This window comes from Gamsiella multidivaricata (genome assembly GCF_025024155.1).
Source record: "Gamsiella multidivaricata strain RSA 2152 chromosome Unknown BC939scaffold_3, whole genome shotgun sequence".
Classification (NCBI taxonomy): domain Eukaryota; kingdom Fungi; phylum Mortierellomycota; class Mortierellomycetes; order Mortierellales; family Mortierellaceae; genus Gamsiella; species Gamsiella multidivaricata.
The window spans coordinates 558,154-583,858 of record NW_026251711.1 but is presented as its reverse complement, the minus strand read 5'-3'; the positions used below and the strand labels follow the sequence as shown (position 1 = coordinate 583,858).

The window sequence follows — 25,705 nt, the reverse complement described above, 5'->3', positions numbered from 1 at the left end:
CCCGATTGAGGTGCTCAAGGCACCCTTGGCTTCTATTTGACACCCTCCTCTTTCCTTCACTCGCCATTCATCGCCTCTACCAAAGAGTGGTGCCAATTGTCCTTGGAGGAAACTATTTGCAATGTTTCGTGGCACGCTCAAATCGGTAGCAGCGACAGGTCAGACCGGTACTACAACAGCAACGCTGCGCTCTAACCCCTCGACCGCTCGACTCTACTCGACTACTACTGCCGCTTCTTCAATAACATACTATCTGTCTTTTACTGGATCAGCCTCAGGATCAGGGTTGGGACCAGTGCGCACCACAAGGACCAGTTATTCAGTTTTTCATACTACCCCTTGTCGTTCTCGCCTTGTCGGTTACCCGATAACACCTATTCGACACATCTCCACGGATGCCGCTAGCTCTGCTGTACCAGCAGCCACGGAGAATTCCGCACTCAAGGCAGCGAAAAAGAGGCATTCTGTCACTGCCGCTACTTCCAGGACATTTAAGACCAAAGAACATCCCTTTGCCGAGAACCGTTCTTCAGAGGCAACAGCACCATCAGGCACCTCATCATTTCGTCCAAGATACAATAGCAGGCGACATGCGACTGGCGACGATGATTTTAAGGCCTCCAAGTCACATTTCTTTCCAAGGAACGGAACAACCACACAACCACCATCAAGAGCGGACACGCTAAATGAATCAGTTGCGGATACTTTAGAATTGAAGCTGGAACGCAAAGCAAAGATCATACAGATGATACACACCAAACAATCACGCACCGGGGTACCCCACTCTCGAATCGTACCTGCTACTCCTGTCAAGACACCCGTGCCGCTGAACTCGAGTTTTACGGCCTTTGATGTGGACAGATCTGAGCCAGAGGGAATCAGCGAGAATATCCGGATCCTGTGCGAGGCGCTTGAGGAGGCAGGCGTAAAGCGTGTACGCCAAAGTCCACCAGTTTTTCTATCATCGACACCCGAACAGGCCGAGAAGGCCATGGAGCTATTCACAGAGTTCAACAAAGAGACCAACAACGGCAACCCGGGACCCATTGGCTTTGATACGGAGACAACGACAGACTTCGTGCCAAGGAAGGGCAAGGGCGGTGTGTCGCTTGTCCAGCTCGCGACGGACGATATCTGTTTGATGTTCCAGGTCTACAGGATTACGAAACGAAACGAACAGCCAGAGCTGTTCCCGCCGCGACTGAAGGCGTTTTTGGAAGATCCGGAGCAATTGCTGGTCGGCGTGAGTGCAGCGGGAGATGCGCAGGCACTGTATAAGTCATATAAAGTCAATTGTACGGGCGTCGTGAGCCTGGAGGTCATGGCCAAGCAGAAACGGATACTTGGACGTTCGCTGGCGGAGCTGGACAGGATGTTTGGTCGACCCGGTCGAGAGGTGATCAAGACAAGGGCGTTGTTGGGATGGAACTGGGATCATGAAGTACTAGACCCGAGATGGGTGTGGTATGCGGCTAAAGACGCCTTCGCGGGGCGGGCGATCTATGTGAACATGATGAACGAGAACTACAAAAAGGGCTATGTCCCGTATGCGGAGCAGTACCCAATGACGGAGGGCGAGCAAGCTGCAGACTTGTTCGCGTTTATTGAACGGGCGTTTGGCGGCAAGGGCATGGTAAGCAACGGCGGTTCCTCATCCGTATACTTTTTTTTTTTTTTTTTTGCGCAGGTGCCTCAATCGATTGCATCGCAATTATTGACCGCAATGCCCTTTATTGTTATTGCACTGTTGTACTGTCACTTGCCTGCATAGACAACGAACACTGGGATGATCGAGAAAGTTATCAATCAAACATATGCTCGCTTCCGCAAGATCTTCCAGCCTGAGGAGCGGGAAGAACAAACTAGACGCTACCTTGAAATCCTCCTCAGGGATGGGCGTCTCTATCTGCCAGATGGCCATGACACCAAGTCTCCAACCTTCTCCTTCTCGAACCTGAGGAGGCTTGAGCCAATCATGATCACTGGACGTACAATCTCTGGCATGTTACTCACGCCAGAGGGACTGGACGTCATCAGCCCGTATTTCGAGAATATCCACATTGATCTCAGCACCGTCCCTAAGAAGGGCATTTCGTTGGTAGAGTTCGACTTCCCAGAGGAAAGTTCGGATCAGGCCAAGATGGATCTGCGCTTGTTTTTGGAGACGGCTTGGTTCTGGGATCGACCACGGAAGTTCCAGGCGATGATCACGCTCTATGCCGCGGAGAGACAGGCTGCAGAGCGGAAGAGGCTTAAGGATGGCTCCGCAACCGATCCCACGGGCGCTGACTCATCCGCAGCTAATTCCACTACCGTGGACAACGCAGTCAACGCCCCCGTCACTGAAGATTCTGCTGTTGCCGCCTCTGTGGAAGGCGCTAGCACGAGTACAGCCGCAAAAGAAGTATCATCATCCGCCGACAAGGACACAATTGACAGCAACACCAGCAGCGATGCCAAGGACTCCCAACCTGCCAGCAGCACGATATCATACAGCCTTGGAATGGGCACCGATGAGTCTCAACCTGTAAGCAACAGCAACACGGTCTCCTACAGCCTCGGAATGGACGGCCCCTTCAGGAAGCCCAGAATTGATCCGGAGTTTAGGGAGACCGCCTTTAAGATCTGGGGCAGTTTCTTGAACCGCCTGAATCGCCGCGGAGTTTTGTATCAGCCCCATCTTCCGGAGGATCCGAACGTCTGGACCATCATCCCGGAATTGGAATACAAGTTGATCCAGACTGTGCCGTTTACGCCTCCGGTCATTAAGTCGAAATCAAACTCAAAGTTGGGCAAGATTGAGGTGTTTAACTTTAGCGCAGATCCCGTTGGATTGCGCACGGCGGCGGTTACCACGGACGATGGCGGTGATGATGTTGAATTCGAAGGTGAATATGGAGCAGCCAGCACTGCTGAACAAGAAATCGAGGGATTGCGGACGGATGGTACGACTATGGAGAATATCGTGCACAAACAGGACACGGAGAGTACACAGCAGGAGGCAACAGGCCTTGAGAAGGATCGTTTGCCTTAAAAGCATGCCGATGGCTATACTCGTAAACCTTTTTTTTTTGTTTTTCTTGTACATTACAAGCATGTTTTGATTGTCGTATTTTTTAAAAAGTTATTCTCAGGGAGTAAACGCATTTTTTTCCCACCGGAGTCCGTCTTTTCGTCCGTTCATTTCTGCACTTGCTCATAGCCAAGACAGTGCTGCTTTGCACCTATGCCCAGCGATGTTGTACGACGCGTCCTCTTTTTTTTTATTTTTTTTTTTTTAAGGAAACAGTTATTCCATTGAGGGTAACAAAATGGCTTTATGGCTCCTCAATTGGTTTCGCAGGCGCGGATGTCGTGACCTAGTTTGCCCCATCTCCACAGCGATTTGCCCTGCTGGCCCTGGCTATCTTTTGCGGTCTTGAGTGGTCGCTGTAATCCGTCACCTAAGCAGCTCGCTCAGAGCCGCTCTTCACGCATTGCTTCTTTCCTCTTTCCTCCCTCCTCCTCCTCCTCCTCCCTCTTTTCCCTACGTGTATCCTGGAGGCCCCTATCATTGTTCCCAGGACTATCATCGTTGACGCAGGCGTCCGAGTATCGGTTTCATCCGGCGTATAGTACGAGCCATCCACGTCCAATTGAATAGCCTTGATGTTATCCAACTGCTTCCGGTAACATCTTGCAGTTCCACTCAATGTCCCCATGGTGTCGCTATAAACCTGCAGATCCATCGCTCTCCAAGTCGCAACCCTCTTCATCTTGGCTATCACCACTACACGAACTCTTTTCATCCCTATATCATTTTTACTAACCTTGAGGATTTTCGAGTGAGCATTGTTGCCACTACTGTTGTCAGTCGGCCCTCTTAGTGAGCAGATTGAGCCTGGGAAGAGATACAGTATTCCCTAACCGTTTTGACATATTCCTTGGTTTTAAGCACCTATTAAAAAATCTCTCACTCCCGTTGGACATGCCCCAGCTTGTGACATTGCCTGCTCCTTTTTTCATCCGTGTTGCCCCACACAGTCTCACTGTCCCCAATCATCACTAGTGCTGCAAACATTCTCTCCTTGACTTCCCTTTGGCATCTTGTTTGCCTTCCTTCCTAGGTGGCACCGTCAAAAACTCCGCCTAGTCTTTTTCAAGAAGTGATTGTAAATCCATTGCTGTTGTTCCTGATGGGAGGCATGAGAGCTTAGAGACGTATCTCAGCCCCCATTCGATCATCTCTCCTCCAACTTTGCGCAGACGAGTAAAGGTCCCTTTCCTACAAATATTGACGACATTCCGGAATCCTGGATCTTCTTCACATCCTCCAGACTGCTGAAACCCACTTGCACCGTGATTTTGATTTTCTTTACTGCAAGGTCGAGTGGTGATCTTCTCGACCTCTCCACGGCGGGACATTGCCGACTTGATTCGAAACTCAGGCGTGTGTGGGTGAAGGCCGTAAATTTCCACAGTGCGTTCCAGCTCTGATTCTCGTCTCTTATTGCTCATACGCGTGAACATCTTTTCCGTCCACACTACACCGTTTTCATCCTCGATTTCCATGGTGCGCTCTAGCGGCTTTTGGAGCTCCTTTTCAGTCTGAAATATATTGGAATTAATCAGGTGTATCAGGGTCCAAGAAGTAAGCGAGTAAGGGATGTCGGGCCATACACCGCATCTACACGATATTTATTAATCAATTTATATGGTAATAAAGTACACTGGACTCGGCTGAATATGCAGCAAGCAGAGAAGAGTTCGCGTGCGGCGGGCGCGCGGAACCCGTTTGCAGGTCCCTGTATAACTTTTCTTTTCATAAAGCTGTAGTGCAAACTACCTACTGCCACTGTACTGTAGGTAGTTAGAATAAATTAACTCATGTTACGGGCAAATGGGATCAGGGCAAGATAGAGCAAGCTTATAGGGGGAGGTAGCGAGCGGGTAGGGTAGGTAAGGTAAGTCAACGATGGCGGATAAGGTAAGTGCAAGGTAGGGCAAGGTAGATAGGTGGAGGGTAGGGCAGCAAGATAGGGTGATAACGAGCAGAGCGGAGGAAATACGAGGCAAAGGGGATAAACTAAACAATCAACGATCAAATCGCAAAGGTAACTACTATGTCTTTTCTCTGGGTCTTCGTAACCTATTTATTATTCATGATATATATCGCGTTTAAATACTGGAGCTGGACCGGATCGGCGCTGCGCTGACTGATCCTCAAGTATCGTCGTAGATGCAGATGGAAAGCGTGAATATGAACGAGATGGAGGGGCGCCAAGGAGCCGATTGGGTTTGGGCACAGCTCGGACAAAATAGTGCAAAAGATGTTGAACCGAAAGGTAGATGGGACAGGCTTTTTTTTTTTTTTATTAACATAAATCCCCATGAGCTTGATGATAGATGGGACAGGCGTGCAGATAGGGATAGTGTGCAGTTATGGAGCGACCATGCAAATAGGGAATAACGTGCCAATAAGGAGCGAAGATTAATTTAGCAATATAAATTTATAGGCGACAGCCATCAACAAAGTAAGGGGTTGTAGCTCAGTGGTAGAGCGCTCGCTTTGCATGCGAGAGGCCCGGAGTTCAAACCTCCGCTGCTCCACACTTTTAATTTTCTTATTTATTGATCAGCGCTTACTTTTTTGCAGGACATCCTGCACAAATTCCATGTAAAACAAGGCTCGTATCTTTTGCGAATTTCAAGTCGAAACAACGCGGCGAGAGGTTGAGAACCATTCCTTCCTCCACCTGGCACCCCATGCAACCTTTTGCGACCTTGGGACCTTGGGAGAAGCCTTCTTCACGACGGAAAACAGGGTTTTATCGCTGACGGACTCAGCGATGACGAAATGGGAAATCAGTTACATTGTGGAATCCTTTAAGAGACAGATGACGATCTAGCTTAAAGAGCTGGGGCCAGGTACCATAAGGACTACTGGCATAATCGACATTTAAAAAATGTTGGCCTTACATGGAGTTAGTATAGGGGTTGCCAAATAGCAGTGGCAACCCGGGTTGTCAAATAGATTGTCCCTATTTTTTGCATCTGTGCAAGATCATTTTGTGGGGTGAGAAGCAGACGCGTGCGGACAGAGGATGGGTAATAGTTAGGGATAATATACTTGATCTACTTGGCAACCTGGGTTGTCTGTCTTATCTGACAACCCATGCGGAAATCCGTCAAATAAGAATGACCACGCTAAACGGGCTACTGCTGGAATTGACTTGTATGCGTACTGCGGCCAATGGATTTCTGGATGGAGCCAGCAGCTCAGGTATTGTCTTGCAATCTATCTTTTTATTCCTTCCAGCTAAGTCTTAAGGTAACAAGAGATAGCGACACTGCTCTTTTTCATTCCCCATTGTGCCTACGCTGCCGCTCCACATGACGCTTAGTGTTGTTGTTGTTGTTGCTGTCGTTGCTATTATAGACGCGTCAGCTCTGGGGACCACTCTTGGCGCTCTAAAAGACAGAGGGCAGTGCGACCCATATTGTGGCCAGCATTATGGCCTCGATCTCTTTCCGGATTCCATTGTTGGCACTTGATGACCCGACCCTCAACCTTTTCTAGGGCACCGCTCTGGCAACATGTTATAGAGGGTTCTCCATTCATCAGCACGAACTATGAGCATGTTGTGGGCCAGGTCTAGCGGACCTAACGAGACCAATACTCACAATGAGCTTTGACGAAATTGCTGTGCGCAACTTTGCCAAACTTTAAAATGAATGAGGGACGGCTGTTAGATGTGGGGTACAAGGCAGGGCGGATAATGAGAAAATTAAGTGGGGGAGCAGGATGAAGACAACTGACGAGAATATGAGGACAGGAAAGAGTAAGGGGGGCGAGCGACTTTTATGGGTGTTGTTGGTGAGTCTTAGTGACCATGCTCCTAAAGGTGCTACACTCAGCATGTGCCTTTTTAGGGGAGCAGCAATAGCGACAAAACGCCCGGCTGCCAATTATTATCCCAGTGTCCACGGTTCTAGACTGTGGTCAGCCTCAATAACCAAATGGGGTCTCTCGCATTCCTGACGAGGAACGCCAAAGCCATCCTCTTTGCATGATGCTTCGAATATTAAAGAATTGCAGCATTTAGCCCGGCGCATCACAACAGTAACAGATACCAGGTTGATTACGTGAGTCGGAGGATGCACTAGCGCATCTGAGGCACGCGCTCTCCGCTTGCGTTAGTCCTGACGGGCGATGAAAGAGCATCTCACTGAGAGAATAATTGGCCGAATTGTGCAGTATCGGAAAAACACCTCTCGCTGTGAAAGAGGGAGACGCACAGCAGGACAAAGAGGCGGTATCCACGGAGCAGCACATTGTCTAGGCTACAGACATTTCATTTTGGAAACTTGGAGGCAGGTTCTGAACATTGTGAACTTATCTACGGGTACCAGAGTTTGTTCTGGATACTGCCAAGGTACAGATCAATGCGTCATTCAAGAACAGATATCTCAGGAGCAAAGAAGTACAGTTTATCTCTTTGTGATCTGTAACCAAAGGCTAGGAGTGCGGGTTTCTGAAATGGCTTCAAAGATTTGGTCCCGTACATGACTAAAAACGGAGGAAAGGATAATATGCAATCAATGATCCTAGTCGGTCGAAACAATAGGGTCTGCAAACTTAATGGATGATGCAAGCAACCGGGATATCCTGGCTCCTGATGGTGGTCCGCCTGTCTGTGTCTGCTGCGGCCTGGTGGTCGGTGCGATTGGGATTGAACCTGCATCCGTACCAGCAGACAAAGAAATGGAGGATGAAAACGCAGACGACACGCGCCGGTTGGCTTGAATATTGATAGAGTCCGTTGCTGGCGCGCCTGAACTGAAAACGACAGATGACTGCAGCGCTCGAGATATTGTGGGCGTCCTAGTTCCGCTCGTTCCGCTATTACTGTTGTTGACCGTGCCACTGTTACTGCTACTGTTGTCAGAGGCTGATGAGCTGGGTATAAAAGAGACGCTGGTTCGTCCTACTGCTGGTAGCGAATAGTCATCGTTGACCTGGATAATCTCTCCACAGTCCAACAGCTTGAAGCCCTCAAAGATTGCAAACATGTTTGGTTGTGGGAGATGTCGCTCCAGCCGAAAATACTTGCTGAGGAAGCGGTAGAGTTTTGGGCTCGGCCTGTCATAGGCGATCTGGGCGGGCTCGATGTTTTCGACCTATTTGAGCAGAACAATTTTGGAAGAATCGAAAAATACGGACATGACATTAGATGCCATAAAGAGCAAAAAATAATAATTAAAGCAAAAAAAAAAATTAGGGCAGGGGCAGAATCAATAGGGATGGAGACTGATCAGGGTACCTTGAGCATATAGTCAAAGAGGAGTTTCCCGTATCCTCGACGCTGGCATGAGTCGTCGACGTAAAAGTCAAGAACACAGCATACTTCTTGCTCATGCATCGTTCCCGATTTGTCCTACATTCCGGCAACGTAAAAAAAGAAGTGGGTAAGAAAAAAAGAACCATTGATGCATGCAGCCATGCATGGTTCTGCAAAGTCAAAGACAAAGGGTAAAACAGATCCAAACATTTCCCGCACACTGTCGCAGGAAAAATAAAAAAAAAGTCCGCCGACGTCTCCCGTTTGTCTCGATCAGAATAGAAAACCCCCAATGGACTTACCACGATGAATAGCTTCTTCTCTCCAATCTTAAGCATTCCTGCGACGTAGACTCCCTTCTCTTCGCTCCGAGTTCTTTGACTTCTCCTGGACTCTTCTTCCCGTGATGACACGGCTGTTGATGATGTTCCTGCGGTATCCGAGTCCCAGCCACTATTAGAGTTACCTATGGTGGACAAGGATGGACCATTCAGGTCCGAGACGCTTTTTCGGAGCGACTCTTTCATGAGTGGCGATCCAATTTCAAGCTGGTTCAGCCATTGATCCTCGCCACTATCCAGTCCTGTGCGTAAGATATAGACCCGTTGGGTTGGATTCTTGGCCAGTCGAAGTGTCTGTGTAATAGATGTGGGAAGTTCCTGCGCCTGTTTTATTGTATGAAAAAGTGTTCGTATCAGTGGCAAATTAAAATCAGGTGAAGATGAGGTCGCGTTTCTGTTCAGTTAAGCGAGTGTACCTTGGCAGAGGCTTGACCCAGAGCATCGACGATCGCACCGAGTCGTTCTTGGTCCGAAGAAGCTGCCAGTCCTCCTGTGGGGTAGCTGGAGAGTGAGGAGGACGAAAAGGAGGAGCTGGTTGAGTTGCTTCCGTTGGCACCTGCAGAGGCGCCACCATTGGCTGAGTTCTTGGAGAGACCGATGGAGACAGAGGAGGCGAAGGCCTGCTGAATCTGAATCTGGTTGTGCTCGAGAGCCGCAAAGGTCGCAGCAGGCACGAGGGTAATGGGTAATGGCAGGAGGGGGATCAGGGGAAAGTCGAAATCCATCTGGTGGTTAGGGCGGTCTTGGTTGGTGTCTGAATGAGAGTCGGGTATGGGGCAATGGGTATATGGTGAAAGCTGGAGGAGAAAAGGGGCGAGGGCGACTGGTCTTTTCTTTTTTACTGCTGCGAATAGACTTGGTGATGGTTGAGGGATAAGAGAGGCCGTGGATGCATGAACGAAAGAAGGATGAGTTAAGGGACTCTTTCCTAAGGTGTAATTGGCTGAGTGGATGAGCGAGTAGGCAAGGTGAATGTGGAGAGTGATGAAAGGGTGGTATGGTTACCAGCAGAAAAGGGGACGAAGAAGGAGAACAGTGTCACAGCATGGACCACACTACTCAGGACTGCCACTACCGCCACCGCCACTAGACCACCACCACTACTACAACTACAACTACAACTACAACTACAACTACAACTACAACTACTACAATTACTACAACCAATACTACTACCAGTGGAGGCTCCCACAACGACGCCGCGTCCTTGCTGCCCATCCTTCTTCTTTCAAATCCAGGTACATTACGCACACGCGACAGGAACACGCGGCAAGAAATATGTTTGTCACATGCAGCACCCCCACCACTGCTTTGCTGTCTTTCTGGCTTACTTTCTTTCTTTCTTTCTTTACAGAGCAACTCTTTAGGGCTCGATGGCCTCACTGTTTCTTGGCAACAAGCTGTTTAATTTATTTTTACGGTTGTTAAAGTATGCAAGGGTATTATGATATAAAAACTATTGTACATGAGCGAAAGATGATAATACAGCAAGTGCTATTGACAGGAAGTTGCCCATTTGTAATCGGTCTGATCTGTCGAGCGTCGAGTGTCGAGTGTCGAGTGTCGAGTGTCGAGATGCCCTGCATCCCTAGGGACTATAGTCCTGAATTGTCGCCGAAATACTGTTCGCTCTCATTTGTCGGCGTAAAGAGCCGACATCGCTGTCAAGTGGTCTCCGTCTTACGAGTCCATTGAGTAGTATTCATCCTCCGCTACTCCGTCCATTGGCCCCTCCTCCATTCCATCCAATGACTCCTCTTCCTCCTCATCCCACTCCATTGGCACATAGGGTGCATCCTCATCCTCATCTCTAATCGAATATCTGTTGCAATACAGAAATGTCATATCGCCCTCAAGATCATCAAGATGATTTCTCAAGCTAGAGAAAAGGTGCCCATGGATCTCAATGGGGCTATCGACATCTGCATCAAAGACCGACAAAGACGGCACCAAACCAGATGTGTGCGCAAGCATTTCGGTCTCACCTTGGTCTTGATGGTGTTCGGGGGCCAGACTACAGGTAACATATTGGGTCATGCTCTTGATACGGAGGCAGTCGGCGCACTTGGATAAGTTGCACTCTTGGAAGCCAGGGTGGCCATCGTATTTTCCCACCTCATCCAGAAAAGGAGTGCTCTGACCAGATAGTGATGGAGAAGCTGGGAAGATGTAGCTGTCTTCGGCTACTGGTCTATTCAGGAATTGGTTACCACAGTCATTGCTATCGCTGAGCTCGGGTGATGGGTAATGCTGCCAGGCAGCATTGTCGTCGTACTCGTTGCACTCGTCGTCGTCGTAGGTGGTTCTGGAATAAGAATTAAAGGTCATGGAGACGACACCAGAAGGGTTAACATCATCACTCATAACTGAAGAAGGAGAAGAAGAAAAGGAGGAAGAACCAGCAGAGACAGCAGTGCCGACACAGTTGCTGTTACTGTTGCCCTGGTTCTTACCAATGAGATCCACTGGTCCCACAATGTCCAAAGAAGTCATCACGAGGTCTTTGCTTCGGAGAGAATGATAAAGGGAAAGGGAAAGGGAAGGAAAAAAGAAAGAAGGAAAACGGGAATAGACAGCAGAAGGCGTAAAAGCACAAGTTGATCAGCAGGTCAAGGTAATGAAAGAAAGGGAGTGTGTGAGATGAAGAGAGACAAAGAAGGATCGAGTCGGTTGGATCTAATGGGAAAACTGCTGCGCCGGGCAGAGGAGCTTCAGCCCCAGAAGACAGTCCCTTATTGATAACCTTATTTTTCATATGCACCAATAGTATGCGAGCCAGGCACACGTAATGCACGTTCATTCCTGGCCCTATTTGTCACTAAACTAGCTGTTGGTCTGCCAACAAGGAACATGCACCTCAATAAGGGGAACCTGGCATTGCCGTCCATTTACAAAATGTTTTAACAGGGTAGATCACGAAAGAGAGAAGTGGATGTAAGTGTAGCGAACCAAGGTGCGGCATAATCCAAGGGTCCAAGGGCATACATATAGTAAATTAATGATGAATGAGGTGTTTTGATTATTGCGGGTTGTCTAACCTTGGTTGTCGAGACGTCTTTTTAAGGATTTTTCTGCATCGAACACGCAAGTAGAAATAATGGGAAGAGAGACTCTCATTTAGTGGGGTTCCCAGTCGTCGTCAAGACTCAATATTCAGCACAAGTACAGCACAAAAATAGACAACGAGTAAATCCAGGCACAACTGCAAAATGAGCGTGAAAGCCTTACCTGGCGATGGTCTCTGCACAATGATATGGATTGCTTCCTTAGATGGCTCCTCTGTAAAGACCTTGGAGAGGTGAGTCGCTGGGCCGAGTTTCTTCTCATTCTCCTTCAGGGTGCTGAGTACGATGGGAAGCTCATCGTCGTCCAAAATTGGAATCGAGACACGCCAGACCATGAGCTCATCTGCTGCGAGGTCGTCAAATTTTGGCCTTGATGAGGTCCTTGAGGTTACCGACGGCGTCGTCCGAGGGGACCTCGATCAGGAATGCTCTTGAGACGGGTCTCCGCTGACAAGACAGAACAGTCTCAGGTGGCCGTCGGTCATGGTGTTTAGGTCTACGGCGGAAATGAGTGTGTAGAGTGATAGAAAGAATGAGAGGAGGATAGATGGAAGAGGGGTGACAAAGGACGGTGATATTTGAGGTGTAGAAAAGAGTTCTTAAGGCTGGTAGTGGTGGCAAAGGCCCGTGCGTGATTATGTCACATTTTTCTGACTGGGCGATATAACAGTGTTTTTAATGAGGAAGTACTCTGTCGTCGTAACCCAAGTGCCATCAAAATGTCAAAAAGAAACTTCCCAGATACATTCGGGTTATTTGGCTATCAAAACTAGGTACCTAACTGCAGTCAACCGCATAATTGCTACCTCGCTGCTACCTCGCTGCTACCTTCCACCTGTCGACCTTCACGGCGCCTTGTGTTCCTCTTCCTCTTCATGACCATGGGGTGGCTTCGTGTTTTGCTGGATAACATTCGTCGATCCTTCATCTTCAGCGGGCAACTGACGTTCTCCTTGCCTCGCGTTCGATTTCTCTGCATGCATCGCCTTCTCAATCCCCGTATCTACTCCTGCTCTCCCTTGTTCCTCGACATATTCCATGTCGCCTCCTAACGCATGCGAGGTCTCTTCCTCCTCCCCCCCCTCCTCTTCTTCACACTCCTCGACGTTACTCAAAACTTGTTCCACCTCCGTGGGAGCAATCGCCATATCCACAGCAATTGGCGGTGAGACCAGAGGAGCCGTGCCTGCCAGAATTGCATTCTCTTCCAGGGATTCTACGTTCGGCGACTCGGCTCCATCCTCACTACGGCTGTGGACACTCGTGCTGCTGTGGCTACGACTGTATACACCGCTGCTTGTACCGCTCGCACTACTGCCCCTAATCCCTCCGGGACTCAGACTATTATTCCCATCGTTGCCTGCGCGCAAAAACTGTCCATCCACGACCTCAGCATCATCATCTCCTTCAGATGTCATCGGACTTCCGCTACTCCCCCCATGTCGGCTGTCCAGGTCCATCTGCCTCAATGACCCTCCCTCCCCATTGAACTCTGGTTCACTCAAAAAGCCCTGACAGCTGCTGCGGTTGCTGTCCACTGCACTGCTTGCTGAGTTCTCACTAGGACTGGAGCCCGACTGCGGGTACCCAAAGTGGTAGCGATGACGATGGGGCGGCTGCCGCTGTTGTTGCTGTCGCTGCTGCTGCGACTGGCTCTGTATCAGCTGTTGCTGCATTCTCTCCAAAGGCGTCAGTTCCTGACTGCTCGTGGTCGTTCCAAATACATTATGTGATGTCTGTCCAGCAAAGTTGCCGCCCTGCAAGTATCCACTAGTCCTTCGAGAACCATTGCTGTTTGTCCCTTCCACCATGCCTCTGAGCGAACGCGCGGCGCCGAGTTTGACGCCCGCATCACTGCCACTTCGATGAAGATGACGGCGTGGTTGCTGTTGGTACTGTCGTGTCTGCTGAAGATGTTGCTGTGCTGGTCTCGACTCTTGCAAAGATTGCTGGACAGGACCACTGGAACTGCTCCGGCTACTCTCACCGCTGCCTGCACTTGTCAAGCCATCAAGTACAGGTGAGTTTTGCTCTGACCTTTCGGGGATCTGACGAAGTCCATAACCACCTCCAAGTGTACCCAGACTAGCCGAAAACGGTGAGGATGACTCAAATACACCTATAGCTGGGTCATTTGGCCCGACTCGGTGGGAGAGACTCGACGTTCCGCTGATGCCGCTCCCTTGACCCTGCTGAGGCGTCATCGCCGCCGCCAGTTGAGCCATGTTCTTTGGGACCTCGACCGTACCCATTGTCGTCGCCCTTGGTCTTTGCTGGTGATGGTGATGGTGGTGATGAGGACCTGACTGGGGCTGGATCGTATTGGTCTGAGCTTCAGATAAACCTCGGGCGGACGTATCCGATGCAAATGCTACTCCACTAGAACCTGCTGCTCCTACAGTAGCTGCTAAGGTTCCAGTGGCATTGATCGCAGGTGCTGCTGGAGATGCGTTCAGTGATGAGACATCCGTCACGGACGAATCCCCAGAGTTCTCGCTAGACGGTGCTGCGGATCCTCCGAGAGCAGATAGTAGTAGGCGCCCTGGAGCTCCTATAAGGTCCGCATCGTCTTTTGAGTCCTGCTGTTGGATAGCCATTGGAATCAAGCTGCTGCTGCCTGACGGCGGATCGGCCTTGGAATTCTGTCGTGGCCCTGCCGGCTTGTCGTTAGCTATTGAGGATGGCGTAAAGGCTGGGGCAGAAGAGGATGCGGAAAGGGAAGTCGACCGTGTCTTATTGGTTCTTCCTGGCAATGTAGGTTCGAGTCGCGCAGAGTTTTCAGCCGTCGAGGGCTTTTTAGGTATCGTTGGTGGAATGAAAGTTCCCGTGAATGGCTCTCCTGTGATGAAAGGATGAAGCTTGGCTTGGTGAGGAGACCATCGCTCAATCGGATTCAGGTTCAAGAGCCCTTGGAGGAAATTTATAAAAGATTGCCGATTCATAGTTTCTATAAGTTGGTCGATTGGCATGGCCGAGTAAATTTTTTAGTGGGAACCATCATTATATCCCTGTCAAATAAAGAAGGGGAGCCATCCGTATCAAGACGTACCTTTTTCAATCTCTTTAGGGGTCATGCCTTTCTTGAGCATAGGATAACTGTTGATGATATCTGGTAGGGTTGTCGCTTGGAAGTATCGCTTGCTAGGCTGCTCTATAACGCCATGCTCTCTCGAATAGGTCTCCATGGACTTTAGCCGGTATCTCTTAGGTGGAGGACGGCTATAGTTGTGACCCAAATGTTCTGGCCGGACCACCTCAAAAAATTCGTGCGCAGTCTTGCCGATATCCAGCATGTATGTTGGAAGCATTCTAAAGCAACCAGTGATGAAATTGTCAGTCAAGAAGGCGATGTAGGAGAAGCCTTTCGTACCCTCCAAAAGACCAGGTCATCTCAACTTACCCGAGCATCTCTACAATGCGAGACAGCTGGTTATACTCGGAACTTCCTGGAAAGAGTGGAAGACCCAGGAACAGCTCTGCTGCTATGCATCCCACAGACCAGATATCAATCGAAGAGGAGTAACTGGTTGCGAGCAAAGAGGAGCGTTAGAGGTGTCGTGCCTAGGGTATACCCACGGACCTTTTGACACGAACTTCAGAAACACATACGGCAAACCAACAAGAACCTCAGGGCTTCGGTAGAAACGCGACTGGATGTAGGTGTACACCGTTTGCTGTTCGTGACAGGCAGATCCAAAATCGATCACCTTAATCGTAGGCGTCTCCAGACTATAACCGAAAGTCGGGCATTCGTTAGATCATACAACTGATGATGTCGAGGCAGGCAGCACGAAATTAGAGACAATATGGAATACCACGTACTTTTTTAGCAACACGTTCTCGGGCTTGAGATCGCAGTGGATGATTCGCGCTTCGTTCAGAACACAGAGCGCGTCTAAGAGCTGGGCAGTAAACACGCGAACCAGACTCATGCTCAAGCCTCGGAACTGGTTCTGTTTGATCAGCTCATAGAGATTAACTGAGAGCAGCTCAAAGGCCAGGCACAGATGTCGTCGATGGATGAACGTGTCCCGGAGCCTCAAAATGTGATGTCGATCGTCTACGTCGTATCGCTCGTTTAGCAACTCCAGCACCGTTACTTCCATCATGCTCTGGTTAAAGTACGCAGGCTTGTTCTTGATCACTTTAACCGCCACGATCTCGTTGGTCTTCAAGTTCTGACACTTGACGACCTGCCCGAATGTACCTTGGCCGAGCACGTCCAGGATGATATATCTAGAAGATGAAAATTTAATTTAGCACAGTTACACTTAGTCGAGTCATTATGCATTATACACACACCCCCTTGTCTAAAAGACGCATTAGAGCTCACCTTTGCCTCTCCTCACTGCCCAATATATCACTGACATACAAAATGTAGTCGTAATCTTCATTATCGTAGCCCTCGTTATGCATTGGCTTCGAGGGCTTCGTCAGCACCCTGCGCGGATTGTATGAGGGCTCATACTTGAAGTCCCTGTTGCAGTGCGAGTATGTCTTTGTCAAAAGCTCCGTGAGCGCCCTCAGTGGCTATAAACGTGAAGAGCGGCTTTCGTCAATACCATGCCATGTGCGTGTTTCAACAAATGAATCTGAGATGAAGAACTTCCAGATGGCATAAATCCTTACACTGATGCTGTGTCCGTAAGCGTCGATCGAGCGATACTTTTGAGAACCCTTCTGAGGCCACAGGTCAGCCTGATTCCGCACATAACGGAATGAGCCGCCCTTGGGCTGTTGCTGGTCCAAGGTCAAAGGCTGGATACTCCGTCGATGGGTTCTCGGAGGAAAGTGCTGCTGACTATGAGCCATCGGCGAGCGGTGCTGATGAGAGCCATGGTGACGATACTGGGACTGTACCTGTGCCTGTGCTTGCGCTTGCGCCTGGGCGTGTGCCATCGCTTGCGACGACATCTGGGGCATGTTTGGTGAACGCATAGGCGATCGAATATACTTCACGGGAGGTGGAGGTACCGCGACGGATTGCTGGGACGGACTCTGCGGCTGCCGTTGTTGCTGGTAAAGATGCTGCTGTGGTTGGATCTGCTGCGAAGAGGACTGAAATAAACCGCGCCCCGCTGACCCCGCTGACCCCATGGACTGGTTTGAAGTCGTATTTGACGGAGGCATCACATACTCCCTTCCCTGCGGCGACGAGTCCCCTTGCGATCCGTCCATCAAATACGGCGATTGCAAAGCATGGGACCCAGACTGAAGCGCTGGAGGCGGTGGAGGCAGTAGCGTGGCGTTGGGTGACAGCTGGATGGATAGGTGTCGGGATAACGTTGCGCCTGGAAGCTGGCCGTGGTACTGCGAGTAACCCTGCTGGAACACTCCTGGGTTCTGGGATCCTCGAGAGGAATGGTCCACCGCAGACGATGGCAAGAGCTCTGGCTGGACCTGGCTTCGGTGACCGGTTAGCGGTGAACCTGACGGGGTGTGTCCCTGCTCGAACATAAGACTGGCGTCGCCTTGTGCGTGGTCATTGCCTCCATGGCTTTGTTTGTGGTCTTGACCCTGATGGTCATCAATCATGATGCCGACGTGGCCTGTGCTCCGGTCTGAATGCATCAGCGGATGGTGCTGTTGGTATTGCTGCTGAATCGGTAGGTTGCTGAGGGGATGGCTCTGTAGCAGCGAGTCCTGATCATACTCGGGTCCTTTTGACCCTTCCATGGGCACATTCAAGGCGGCCGCTGCATTCACAACGACCGAGTCCTGCCGCATGCCTTCCTGGAAACTCGACAGGTTCTGGGATTGCTGCACAGGTGCAGAGACATGGCGATGTCGTGATGTATGTTGCTGCTGCTGCTGCTGCTGTGGCTGCTGAGGCCCCAGGTCGCCTAGCCTTCGCCCTTGTCCTTGTTCTTGTTCTTGTCCTTGTCCTTGTAGTTGTGAATAGGCGTCCATGTTGAGTACGGTACTGGTAGTCGTGGTGGACTGGGACGGTGTAAGAAAAGAAGTAGAGTGGATTATCTTTCTGCTAACAGTTGCTTGACTCGGCCTCAGTGCAGAAGGCTGACTCTTGGTCTCGACCACGCGTCGTAGGATAAACGGATGGATTCAAAAAGAGATGAAATGAATGTGAATGAAAGCGGGGGATGGGACAAGGAGGGAGGGGGAGGAGAAAGAGAAAGTCATAGACTGCCAGCGCTGCATGCTAAACGGTACACATGCATAGATAGACTCTTTAACTCCAGAACCGAAACACCCCTCACTTCCCCATGGTGACCAGGGATGAGATGAAGCGCTGCCTGCAATAATACTCTCATCCCCAGACCTCTCCTCCTATGCCCCACTTTGTCTTCCTGGACCTCAGTGGACACCGCAATTGCTTCTTTATGCGTATTACTGCATTGCTGTGCTTGTAATTTCCGTGCTCAAATGAACACAACCACCACACGAAAGAAAAGCTCCTACAACGCAGCTTTCGTCGTAATAAAAAGTATTCTTTGGAAGCGACCTGCCGTCCGCGATGGTGCGTACATTGGTCGCAATTATGAAGTTATTATACGCGTTTGCGTCCAATAATTCCCTATTCACACTCTATCCAACCCAGTGCACCCGTAGACACAGGCGACTCTTAACGTAGTCACCCTTTGTTGGCCCTGTGAGAAGACATTATCTTCCAAAGACGCGTGTAATGAGATATCAACTCAATGTTCAATGGGCAATAATCGTGGATATGGATTCTAGAGTTGCTTTGAAGATACTATTCGAGCTACAATGGCATCCATAGCCTTTATTAATCCTATTCATCCAGTTCATGCACTCGCGCGAGGTTCGCTGGCGTCTTCAGCAGCTCATAATGCATATCCGGCGAATTTGACGAAATTACAGAGCAATTTAGGCTCAAATACGTCACAGACGCATCCTTGCAAGGAAGACCTGAACTGTGGAGTGTGCTTGCTGACACATACATCTACACAGTCTATAGTCGCTTGGCGCCAGGGGTTTTCATCCCTTCAAGTGATGAGGCTGCTCGCTTGCGCCCTCCAGCTCGTCCTTGTCCTCCCCTTGCCCTTGCCCCACTGCATTACTGCTGCTGCTACTACTGCCCCCAGCTTCTGTGTGTGGTCTTGCATCTTGCATCCAAGGGTAGTGCCCATCCTTATCTACTGGCTGAAGATAAAGCGGTCGCTGTTGATGGAGTGAATGGCTGCGAACGACGTTACAAATGTTGTCCCCTTCCATAATATCGCGGCGCATGAAAGTGCTGCAGGTTGAGCAGTATAGCCTGCGGATCTGGCGCACATTGTCAGTGACATCTTGCTGGGTCTTCACAATGTTTCGGACCTCAGTCAAGTAATAATCCATTCCCCGACTCTGGATGTGATTCGAAGAAGCAAGACATTCTGCGGGAGTCGCCTGTATCTGACCGACTGCCGTTTGTTTAACTTGAAAGCCGACAGATGAAGGCGGAAACCGTCTGTCCGAATGGAGCCTCGGTGAACATAGCCGCGTCCCTCGTAAGTCATAACGTCGAAGTTGGCCTGCCGAATGGATTGAACGTGTTCTCGCATCTTGCTCAGCTCCACCACGGACGTCGAATCCTTCAACTCTCTTGGCCCTTTGCGTAGCTCACGCCTACCGACGTTCGAAAGCATCTCTGCGATAAAGAATCCTCTGCCCAAGCCAATTGATTAGGTCTTGCTGAGAAAGAATGATGTCCAGGAGCTAGTACTGGTGAACTATGGGAACAAAGGTTTTTTTCTTCAACGCAGCATTTTGCCAAAAACAAGATATCGAGCTCGCGCTCAGAGAACGACATGAAAGGCTACTCCGTGCCCGTTAATGGGGCCATCTGACGATAACTCTTGCTGGACTGGCTCAAAAGCACGAAATTTTCGATCGCTGGGATGCCTTGGTCGATCTCTGTATGTGATCCATCTGATATGGGACCCTCGTCTTCAGTCTCATGCTTGTAGCGACAGGACGCAAATTTTGCGCGCTACCTTTTTCTCGAGCTCAATGCTGCCGTTTCTGTAGTAAAGCCGCAGCGGGACATGACTTCCTGACCAAGACTGCAGCTCTATTGTTCCTTCTCTACAGCAGCCCAAGGTCCGCTGCTCGATCGACAAACTGCTGGACGCGCTTACCAACTACATCCGTTGAGATGATGGGGTCGCCTGTGTAGGAATGCTGGAGCAGCACAGTATGGAAGCGTAGGTGGTCTGAGTCCTTGCACCCCAGGTCATCATCATCCTTGTCTTCTTCCTCCTGCTCTCCTTCCTGCTCTCCCTCCTGCTCATCCTCCTCCTCGTCCTCCTCTTCCTCCTCCTGTTCATCATGATCGCCCGCATCGACCTCTCCCTCAACTATGACCTTGGACGAGACATATGGACAGATGTTGCGCAATATATCTCTGTCTGTTGCATCAGGCCCGCGTGAAGCAAAGAGACTCCCAACGAACCGCCCGATGAGTCGCTGCCCCTGCCACTTAGTGTCAGATGTAACCCGAACAGCATCCCGTAGACATCTCTTGATTTCGGGCGCCAACTCTGACTCTCTCAAAGCTCGCTTCAGATTGGCAGAAATGGTTCCAACATCGAGGGTCACCATCGGATACTCCCAATCCACAGCGCGAACCAACTCAGCCTTTCCTGCCGAGGCGCTTACTGAAATAGCGCTGGAGTAAATTTTGCAGGGTGACCAGACGTAGTACAGTCGAACTCCAATTTAAGCCCTTAAATTGGAGGAGCAGTCACGTATTCAGTCCAATTGAAAAATATGTATGATTTATTTAAACAGGTTCGCGTTTACATGCCATGGATATCAATAAGCAATTCCATCGTATCGAGAGCTGCCCGAAGGTTAGCTTTCAATATAACATCGCAATTGGGATCCTGTAGATCAGCTTCAGTATCCATGAGTCCGTTTATAGTCTCTTGAAAAGATTCTCGAGAATAATCCTCATCTAGATAGGGACTTGAAGGTGGTGAAGAGAAATCCTCGAGGGGAACCATCTTATCCACAGTGCGGCCGCGGAGAACATTTTTGACTTTGAGAAGAATTGACCCTTGTCGTAAAGAGTGTACTTCTTTCGATATTTGTGTGATTTGGAAGCGGGGTTTCCAGAGCCAGCACGTTTGGTGTTTACTGGACTAGGAGCTGGGGCTGTGTGAACAGAGCGCGTTGTTTTGGGCATGGTAGAAGTACTTGCTTATTAAGACATCCCGCCCAATCAGCCGTCGACCGGCGACACATCCTTTCATCTTCGTCGCCTTGTTTTTTAAAAGCACAATTAAACATAGAAGATATGTTTGGCGCGACGAATTTATGCTGGATTCGGATGACCGCCCTAGTATGACACCTCGTTATCAACGCACTACTCTCTCTACCAGTGCGCACTTTTGTACACCTCTCTCTATACAGCCCGCACTCTTTTTCCTTCTGCCTCGACCACGCGCCACCGTATCCAATACGTAATTGTTAATAGATTGCTCTTGCTCCTATCACACATCACCTCAATTCGTTTAAGGATACGGATCTTTTTAGCCATCGCTCCCTTGATATAGGCTGTAGTTCAGCTCCGTTCCCTGATACCAGGTGTGTTACACTCTTGACACGCCTGGGCGACTCACTAAATTCCTGATTACCAGTAGTGCGGTGATAACGGGGTGTCATACTAGGTCTACATGTAGATTTACATATCAGTTTTCTCGTCGCTGGAGAATCTACCCCTTTGTCCAATCCAATAGGAAGCAGGATTGAGCCAGATTCCACTCCGAAGTTGAATGGTGAGATGCCATGAAAAAGAGAAACCAGCCAGTCGTTTGTGATCATATTGGAGTAGTATTTTACGACTCAAAATCACTATTGTGGATCTTTGCAAAAGTTTAATGCTAGATTTAATATGCTATGCTGTCGTCAGTGCTTCGCCCAGTTTTTGCCGTATTCCAGTGCACTGTTAACACCGATACAAATATTATATAAACTCTATCTACACATAGAACTAGATAGCAGCATTCGCCCAATAAAATGCCCTTTTCATCCTAGATCCTTCGACACCTCAGATACTCCAATCGTTTGCAAGCATCCCGGCGCGTAGGAAGTTACCTAGCTTTCACTATCGTGGAAAATGACAGGCAAGGCGAGACCAAGCGCTTTCCCGTCTCTACATCTGCACAATTTCTATACCGATCTACACTCGCTCCACCAAATCGCCATTTTTATTTTACTTATTTTCAGTTGGAGACATAAAACTAGGGGGCCTGAATGTTCCGAAGTGAGGGGCGTCAGAGCGCGTTCTCTTTCTACTTGTAGAAACCGGACTGGAAGGTCCGGTGTCAGAAGCAGAAGCAGAAGCAGCTTGCGCAGCTTGCACAACTTGCCCCTGCCCTTGACCTGCTGCAATCTGGGCAATAGAGCTCAGGATCCGTTGCTCCATGGCTGTGGTCAGTGTGCGCTGTTCCTCTTGAAACGCCATGATTTGCATGCGCTGTGTATGTTGCTGTTGAGTATTTGCAATGCCCAAGCCCCGCATGAACTCTTGGATAGTTGCACCAATCACTCTTCCTGAATCAAATGTCATTGAAGTAGCCGAAATTCCGTTATTGTTGACCATGAGTGCATTACTGCCGCTAAACGCTTCACCGCCTTTGTCGCTCTTCTCATCAGCCTCGTCATCAGATGCACCTGAGGCATTGACGGCCTCCAAATTAGCAGGGAGAACTTGAGCGCTGTCAATAAGTTGAAGCCCTTGAACGTTGATCAGGATGTTGGAATGGCGCAGACCCACTTGTAATGCTTGCTCAGGCTATCTCTTGTCAGGAATGGCTTTCTGCAGACACAGATGAAATCCATGCTTCTATCCTCGCGCCTTTCAAATTGGACAAACACATTTAAAAGGATGTTTTTCACCTGAACTGGCACAGTTGAGTGCAGCCGAAGCAAGTAGTTTTTTTCTGACTTAGTCAATGACGCAGGCTTGTCCTTGTCCCTGACTGGGAGACCCTGTCAATGCGACGCTCCTGTGTCTGGATCGCCGCTTTCTTGTCCAGCAGTCCCTGGATACAGTTGTAGAATGCACATTCGTTTCTCTGTGCCTTGATCATTGTAGTTAGCGTAGCATGCAGTGGAATGCTGGCGAGGAAGGTAATTTGCAACAGTGATGTTGGTTATAGAGTGTTAGGGTGTGCACAGAGAAAAAAATTGCGAGAAAGAGTGCATTTCACCTTGTCCTCCACCTTACATAAAATATATAACTCGCCTCATAGTCTACAAGCTCTCTTCTTGACCATATCCCTATGGCCATGTTGTGTCGTTCTCTCTCTCTGTCCAATTGCTTTACGCCCATCTGCAGCTCGTTTTTTCGCTAGTTCTTTTGCTCGCCCTCGTGTCTATGCTACACTCCTGCTCGTCCTACAGCTCGTTCTCTTGCTCGTTTTTTTACTCGTCCTCGTGTCTATGTGAACTAGGGAGATTCATTCAATTGGGCTGTAACCGTTGGATTATTTTTCGATGCGCAGGGCAAGAGCAACGCGTATGGCACTGCGCGAAAGATCGTTTGTAGCAACCGACTTCTGAATAATACTTCTGATTGAATAGCGGCCTCACTGCCTGCCGTGGCAAGAGGCAACAGGATAACTCCCATATTCGAAGCAACAACCTCTCAATTTCGCTGAAACGGAGACAGGGACTCATGGAGCTACAGGACGCGTCTGACAACGAAGCAGGTCTTGGTGTCACCAAAGACCCACTTGTGGTGAAGCTGAAGGGACGTCCAAGAGCAGCAGTGAGATGTCGCGACCATCCAAAGAATTCCATCCTGCTGAAACAGACTTGAACAGTAGACGAGTGCTTTTTTTTTTAAACGAGGCCCCACAGACTATCCCGTGAGAATATGGGGCTCACCTCTCCGCGAACAAAAAAATGCTTGAATTATTTTTACCGGGGTGTGATATGACAAAACGAGGGATAATCTCACGGGGGGTGAGATCCCCTACCGTCGTCGGTCAAAAAAAAAGAATCTACTCATAGATCAAAAATAGTGACGACAGTGGGATTTGAACCCACGCCCTTTCGGACCAGATCCTGATTCTGGCGCCTTAGACCAACTCGGCCATATCGCCTTTTCATGGAAGTGCTGAAGCCTATGAATCTATATATGTCGTATACAGTCATGTATCCCTAATTGCACATACCCTTAATTGAATGAATCTATAATTGCACACCCTAGGCCCGATGGCTCAGTTAGCATACTGGTCAGGGCACCTCCCTTGTAACGCGAAGGGACCAGGTTCGAGCCCTGGTTAAAGCACAGTAATATGTGCTACGCATAGAAATTTATTTGGAGCATGAGTCGGGCGTACTACCCCACTTCAGTTATGTGGGTTTCCTTTCCCCGGCGACCCCCACATTGAGTGGCACTACCCCATGTAATCGTTGTGGGTTTCCTTTCCCCTTCCTTAACGCTTGACAAAATGCTCAGAATAAATTTCGCCCTTGCGCTAGCCTCCGGACTTCGAGAGGCGCTGGTTCAGAACTTCCCAGCTATACACCAGGGTGTACAAGTTATTCCACTGCACTGGCAGCATGCGTCTTAGCTACCCCTGCCGGGGTTACAGGTATAAGTTCAAAAGTGAGTAGGCCCACTTTATAATAGGCTAATCTGAGCTCACATCCAGTGACCTCAGGTGGAGGAAAGACGGGACGAGGAGGAGGAGGAAATGTTACAATAGTAGAGGATTCGGCTCGCAAGCCAGTAGAACGGATTCCGTGCTCTCAAGAAACCAAGACCATCTCCCAGATGTACAGGTTGCAATTGGAGAGATGGTCTTGGCAGATTTGCAGGTGAGGAGCCTGCCAGCTAGCCGAGCGGATCGCAGGAGAAAGACCTCGGGACGCTTAGGGAGGTTACAGTGAAGTTGTTGGAGATGGTGCGACTGCCACACTAGAAGATTTAGGGCCAGATAGACACAAGTCTCAGAGACTATTCACTAGGAAACCAGCACTGATTGTTCTCTCTCGGAGGCCATGTTGAATAAAAAAAAAAAAAAACTATAATTGCACACCCTAGGCCCGATGGCTCAGTTAGCATACTGGTCAGGGCACCTCCCTTGTAACGCGAAGGGACCAGGTTCGAGCCCTGGTTAAAGCACAGTAATATGTGCTACGCATAGAAATTTATTTGGAGCATGAGTCGGGCGTACTACCCCACTTCAGTTATGTGGGTTTCCTTTCCCCGGCGACCCCCACATTGAGTGGCACTACCCCATGTAATCGTTGTGGGTTTCCTTTCCCCTTCCTTAACGCTTGACAAAATGCTCAGAATAAATTTCGCCCTTGCGCTAGCCTCCGGACTTCGAGAGGCGCTGGTTCAGAACTTCCCAGCTATACACCAGGGTGTACAAGTTATTCCACTGCACTGGCAGCATGCGTCTTAGCTACCCCTGCCGGGGTTACAGGTATAAGTTCAAAAGTGAGTAGGCCCACTTTATAATAGGCTAATCTGAGCTCACATCCAGTGACCTCAGGTGGAGGAAAGACGGGACGAGGAGGTGGAGGAAATGTTACAATAGTAGAGGATTCGGCTCGCAAGCCAGTAGAACGGATTCCGTGCTCTCAAGAAACCAAGACCATCTCCCAGATGTACAGGTTACAATTGGAGAGATGGTCTTGGCAGATTAGCAGGTGAGGAGCCTGCCAGCTAGCCGAGCGGATCGCAGGAGAAAGACCTCGGGACGCTTAGGGAGGTTACAGTGAAGTTGTTGGAGATGGTGCGACTGCCACACTAGAAGATTTAGGGCCAGATAGACACAAGTCTCAGAGACTATTCACTAGGAAACCAGCACTGATTGTTCTCTCTCGGAGGCCATGTTGAATAAAAAAAAAAAAAAAAAATATAATTGCACACCCTCCTTATCTGCACGATTTTTTCTTTTACCACTCGTTACTTTTTGCACTATGTTTGTTTGAGCTGCGCCCAAACCCGACCGGCTCCCGGATGTTTCCCATCTCATTTCTATCCCATTCA

General features: G+C 49.4%; 6 protein-coding genes, 2 non-coding genes and 2 pseudogenes across 10 annotated transcripts; 5 read left to right on the top strand and 5 right to left on the bottom strand.

Annotated features, from left to right (window-relative positions):
• The first annotated feature begins 19 nt into the window (after positions 1 to 19).
• BC939DRAFT_436474 (uncharacterized protein) lies at positions 20 to 3,282 on the top strand. The gene is made up of 2 exons (XM_051553590.1): positions 20 to 1,633; positions 1,772 to 3,282. Exons 1-2 carry the CDS (start codon positions 122 to 124, stop codon positions 3,032 to 3,034), a joined length of 2,775 nt encoding a protein of 924 aa, XP_051417247.1. The 5' UTR covers positions 20 to 121; the 3' UTR covers positions 3,035 to 3,282.
• A 2,235-nt stretch (positions 3,283 to 5,517) lies between these two features.
• BC939DRAFT_t13 lies at positions 5,518 to 5,589 on the top strand. Its single transcript has one exon. It is a non-coding gene; the product is annotated as a tRNA-Ala (tRNA).
• Positions 5,590 to 7,587: 1,998 nt separating this feature from the next.
• Positions 7,588 to 9,387, bottom strand: BC939DRAFT_498732 (touch receptor neuron protein Mec-17-domain-containing protein; the record flags this gene model as incomplete). The annotated part of the gene is made up of 4 exons (XM_051559855.1): positions 7,588 to 8,160; positions 8,304 to 8,417; positions 8,624 to 8,986; positions 9,079 to 9,387. The coding sequence occupies 4 exons, from the start codon at positions 9,385 to 9,387 to the stop codon at positions 7,588 to 7,590; spliced, it is 1,359 nt and encodes a 452-aa protein (XP_051417246.1).
• Positions 9,388 to 9,510: 123 nt separating this feature from the next.
• Positions 9,511 to 10,313, top strand: BC939DRAFT_149453 (uncharacterized protein). The gene has a single exon (XM_051550211.1). It carries the CDS (start codon positions 9,635 to 9,637, stop codon positions 10,088 to 10,090), a length of 456 nt encoding a protein of 151 aa, XP_051417245.1. The 5' UTR covers positions 9,511 to 9,634; the 3' UTR covers positions 10,091 to 10,313.
• Positions 10,314 to 10,342: 29 nt separating this feature from the next.
• On the bottom strand, positions 10,343 to 12,062 carry BC939DRAFT_498731 (uncharacterized protein; the record flags this gene model as incomplete). Its single annotated transcript, XM_051559854.1, has 2 exons — positions 10,343 to 11,163; positions 11,891 to 12,062. The coding sequence occupies 2 exons, from the start codon at positions 12,060 to 12,062 to the stop codon at positions 10,343 to 10,345; spliced, it is 993 nt and encodes a 330-aa protein (XP_051417244.1).
• A 206-nt stretch (positions 12,063 to 12,268) lies between these two features.
• BC939DRAFT_149344 (uncharacterized protein) lies at positions 12,269 to 17,867 on the bottom strand. The gene is made up of 7 exons (XM_051550210.1): positions 16,357 to 17,867; positions 16,061 to 16,257; positions 15,550 to 15,963; positions 15,337 to 15,456; positions 15,128 to 15,250; positions 14,777 to 15,036; positions 12,269 to 14,674 (listed from the first exon to the last, which is right to left on the bottom strand). The coding sequence occupies exons 1-7, from the start codon at positions 17,635 to 17,637 to the stop codon at positions 12,573 to 12,575; spliced, it is 4,497 nt and encodes a 1,498-aa protein (XP_051417243.1). The 5' UTR covers positions 17,638 to 17,867; the 3' UTR covers positions 12,269 to 12,572.
• A 3,834-nt stretch (positions 17,868 to 21,701) lies between these two features.
• BC939DRAFT_436440 (uncharacterized protein) lies at positions 21,702 to 22,979 on the bottom strand. Its single transcript, XM_051553589.1, has 4 exons — positions 22,697 to 22,979; positions 22,469 to 22,673; positions 22,366 to 22,409; positions 21,702 to 22,245 (listed from the first exon to the last, which is right to left on the bottom strand). The coding sequence occupies exons 1-4, from the start codon at positions 22,782 to 22,784 to the stop codon at positions 21,905 to 21,907; spliced, it is 678 nt and encodes a 225-aa protein (XP_051417242.1). The 5' UTR covers positions 22,785 to 22,979; the 3' UTR covers positions 21,702 to 21,904.
• A 741-nt stretch (positions 22,980 to 23,720) lies between these two features.
• Positions 23,721 to 23,801, bottom strand: BC939DRAFT_t11. The gene has a single exon. It is a non-coding gene; the product is annotated as a tRNA-Leu (tRNA).
• Positions 23,802 to 23,916: 115 nt separating this feature from the next.
• On the top strand, positions 23,917 to 23,989 carry BC939DRAFT_t14 (annotated as a pseudogene). The gene has a single exon. The product of its transcript is annotated as a tRNA-OTHER (tRNA).
• A 767-nt stretch (positions 23,990 to 24,756) lies between these two features.
• On the top strand, positions 24,757 to 24,829 carry BC939DRAFT_t15 (annotated as a pseudogene). Its single transcript has one exon. The product of its transcript is annotated as a tRNA-OTHER (tRNA).
• The last annotated feature ends 876 nt before the right edge of the window (positions 24,830 to 25,705 follow it).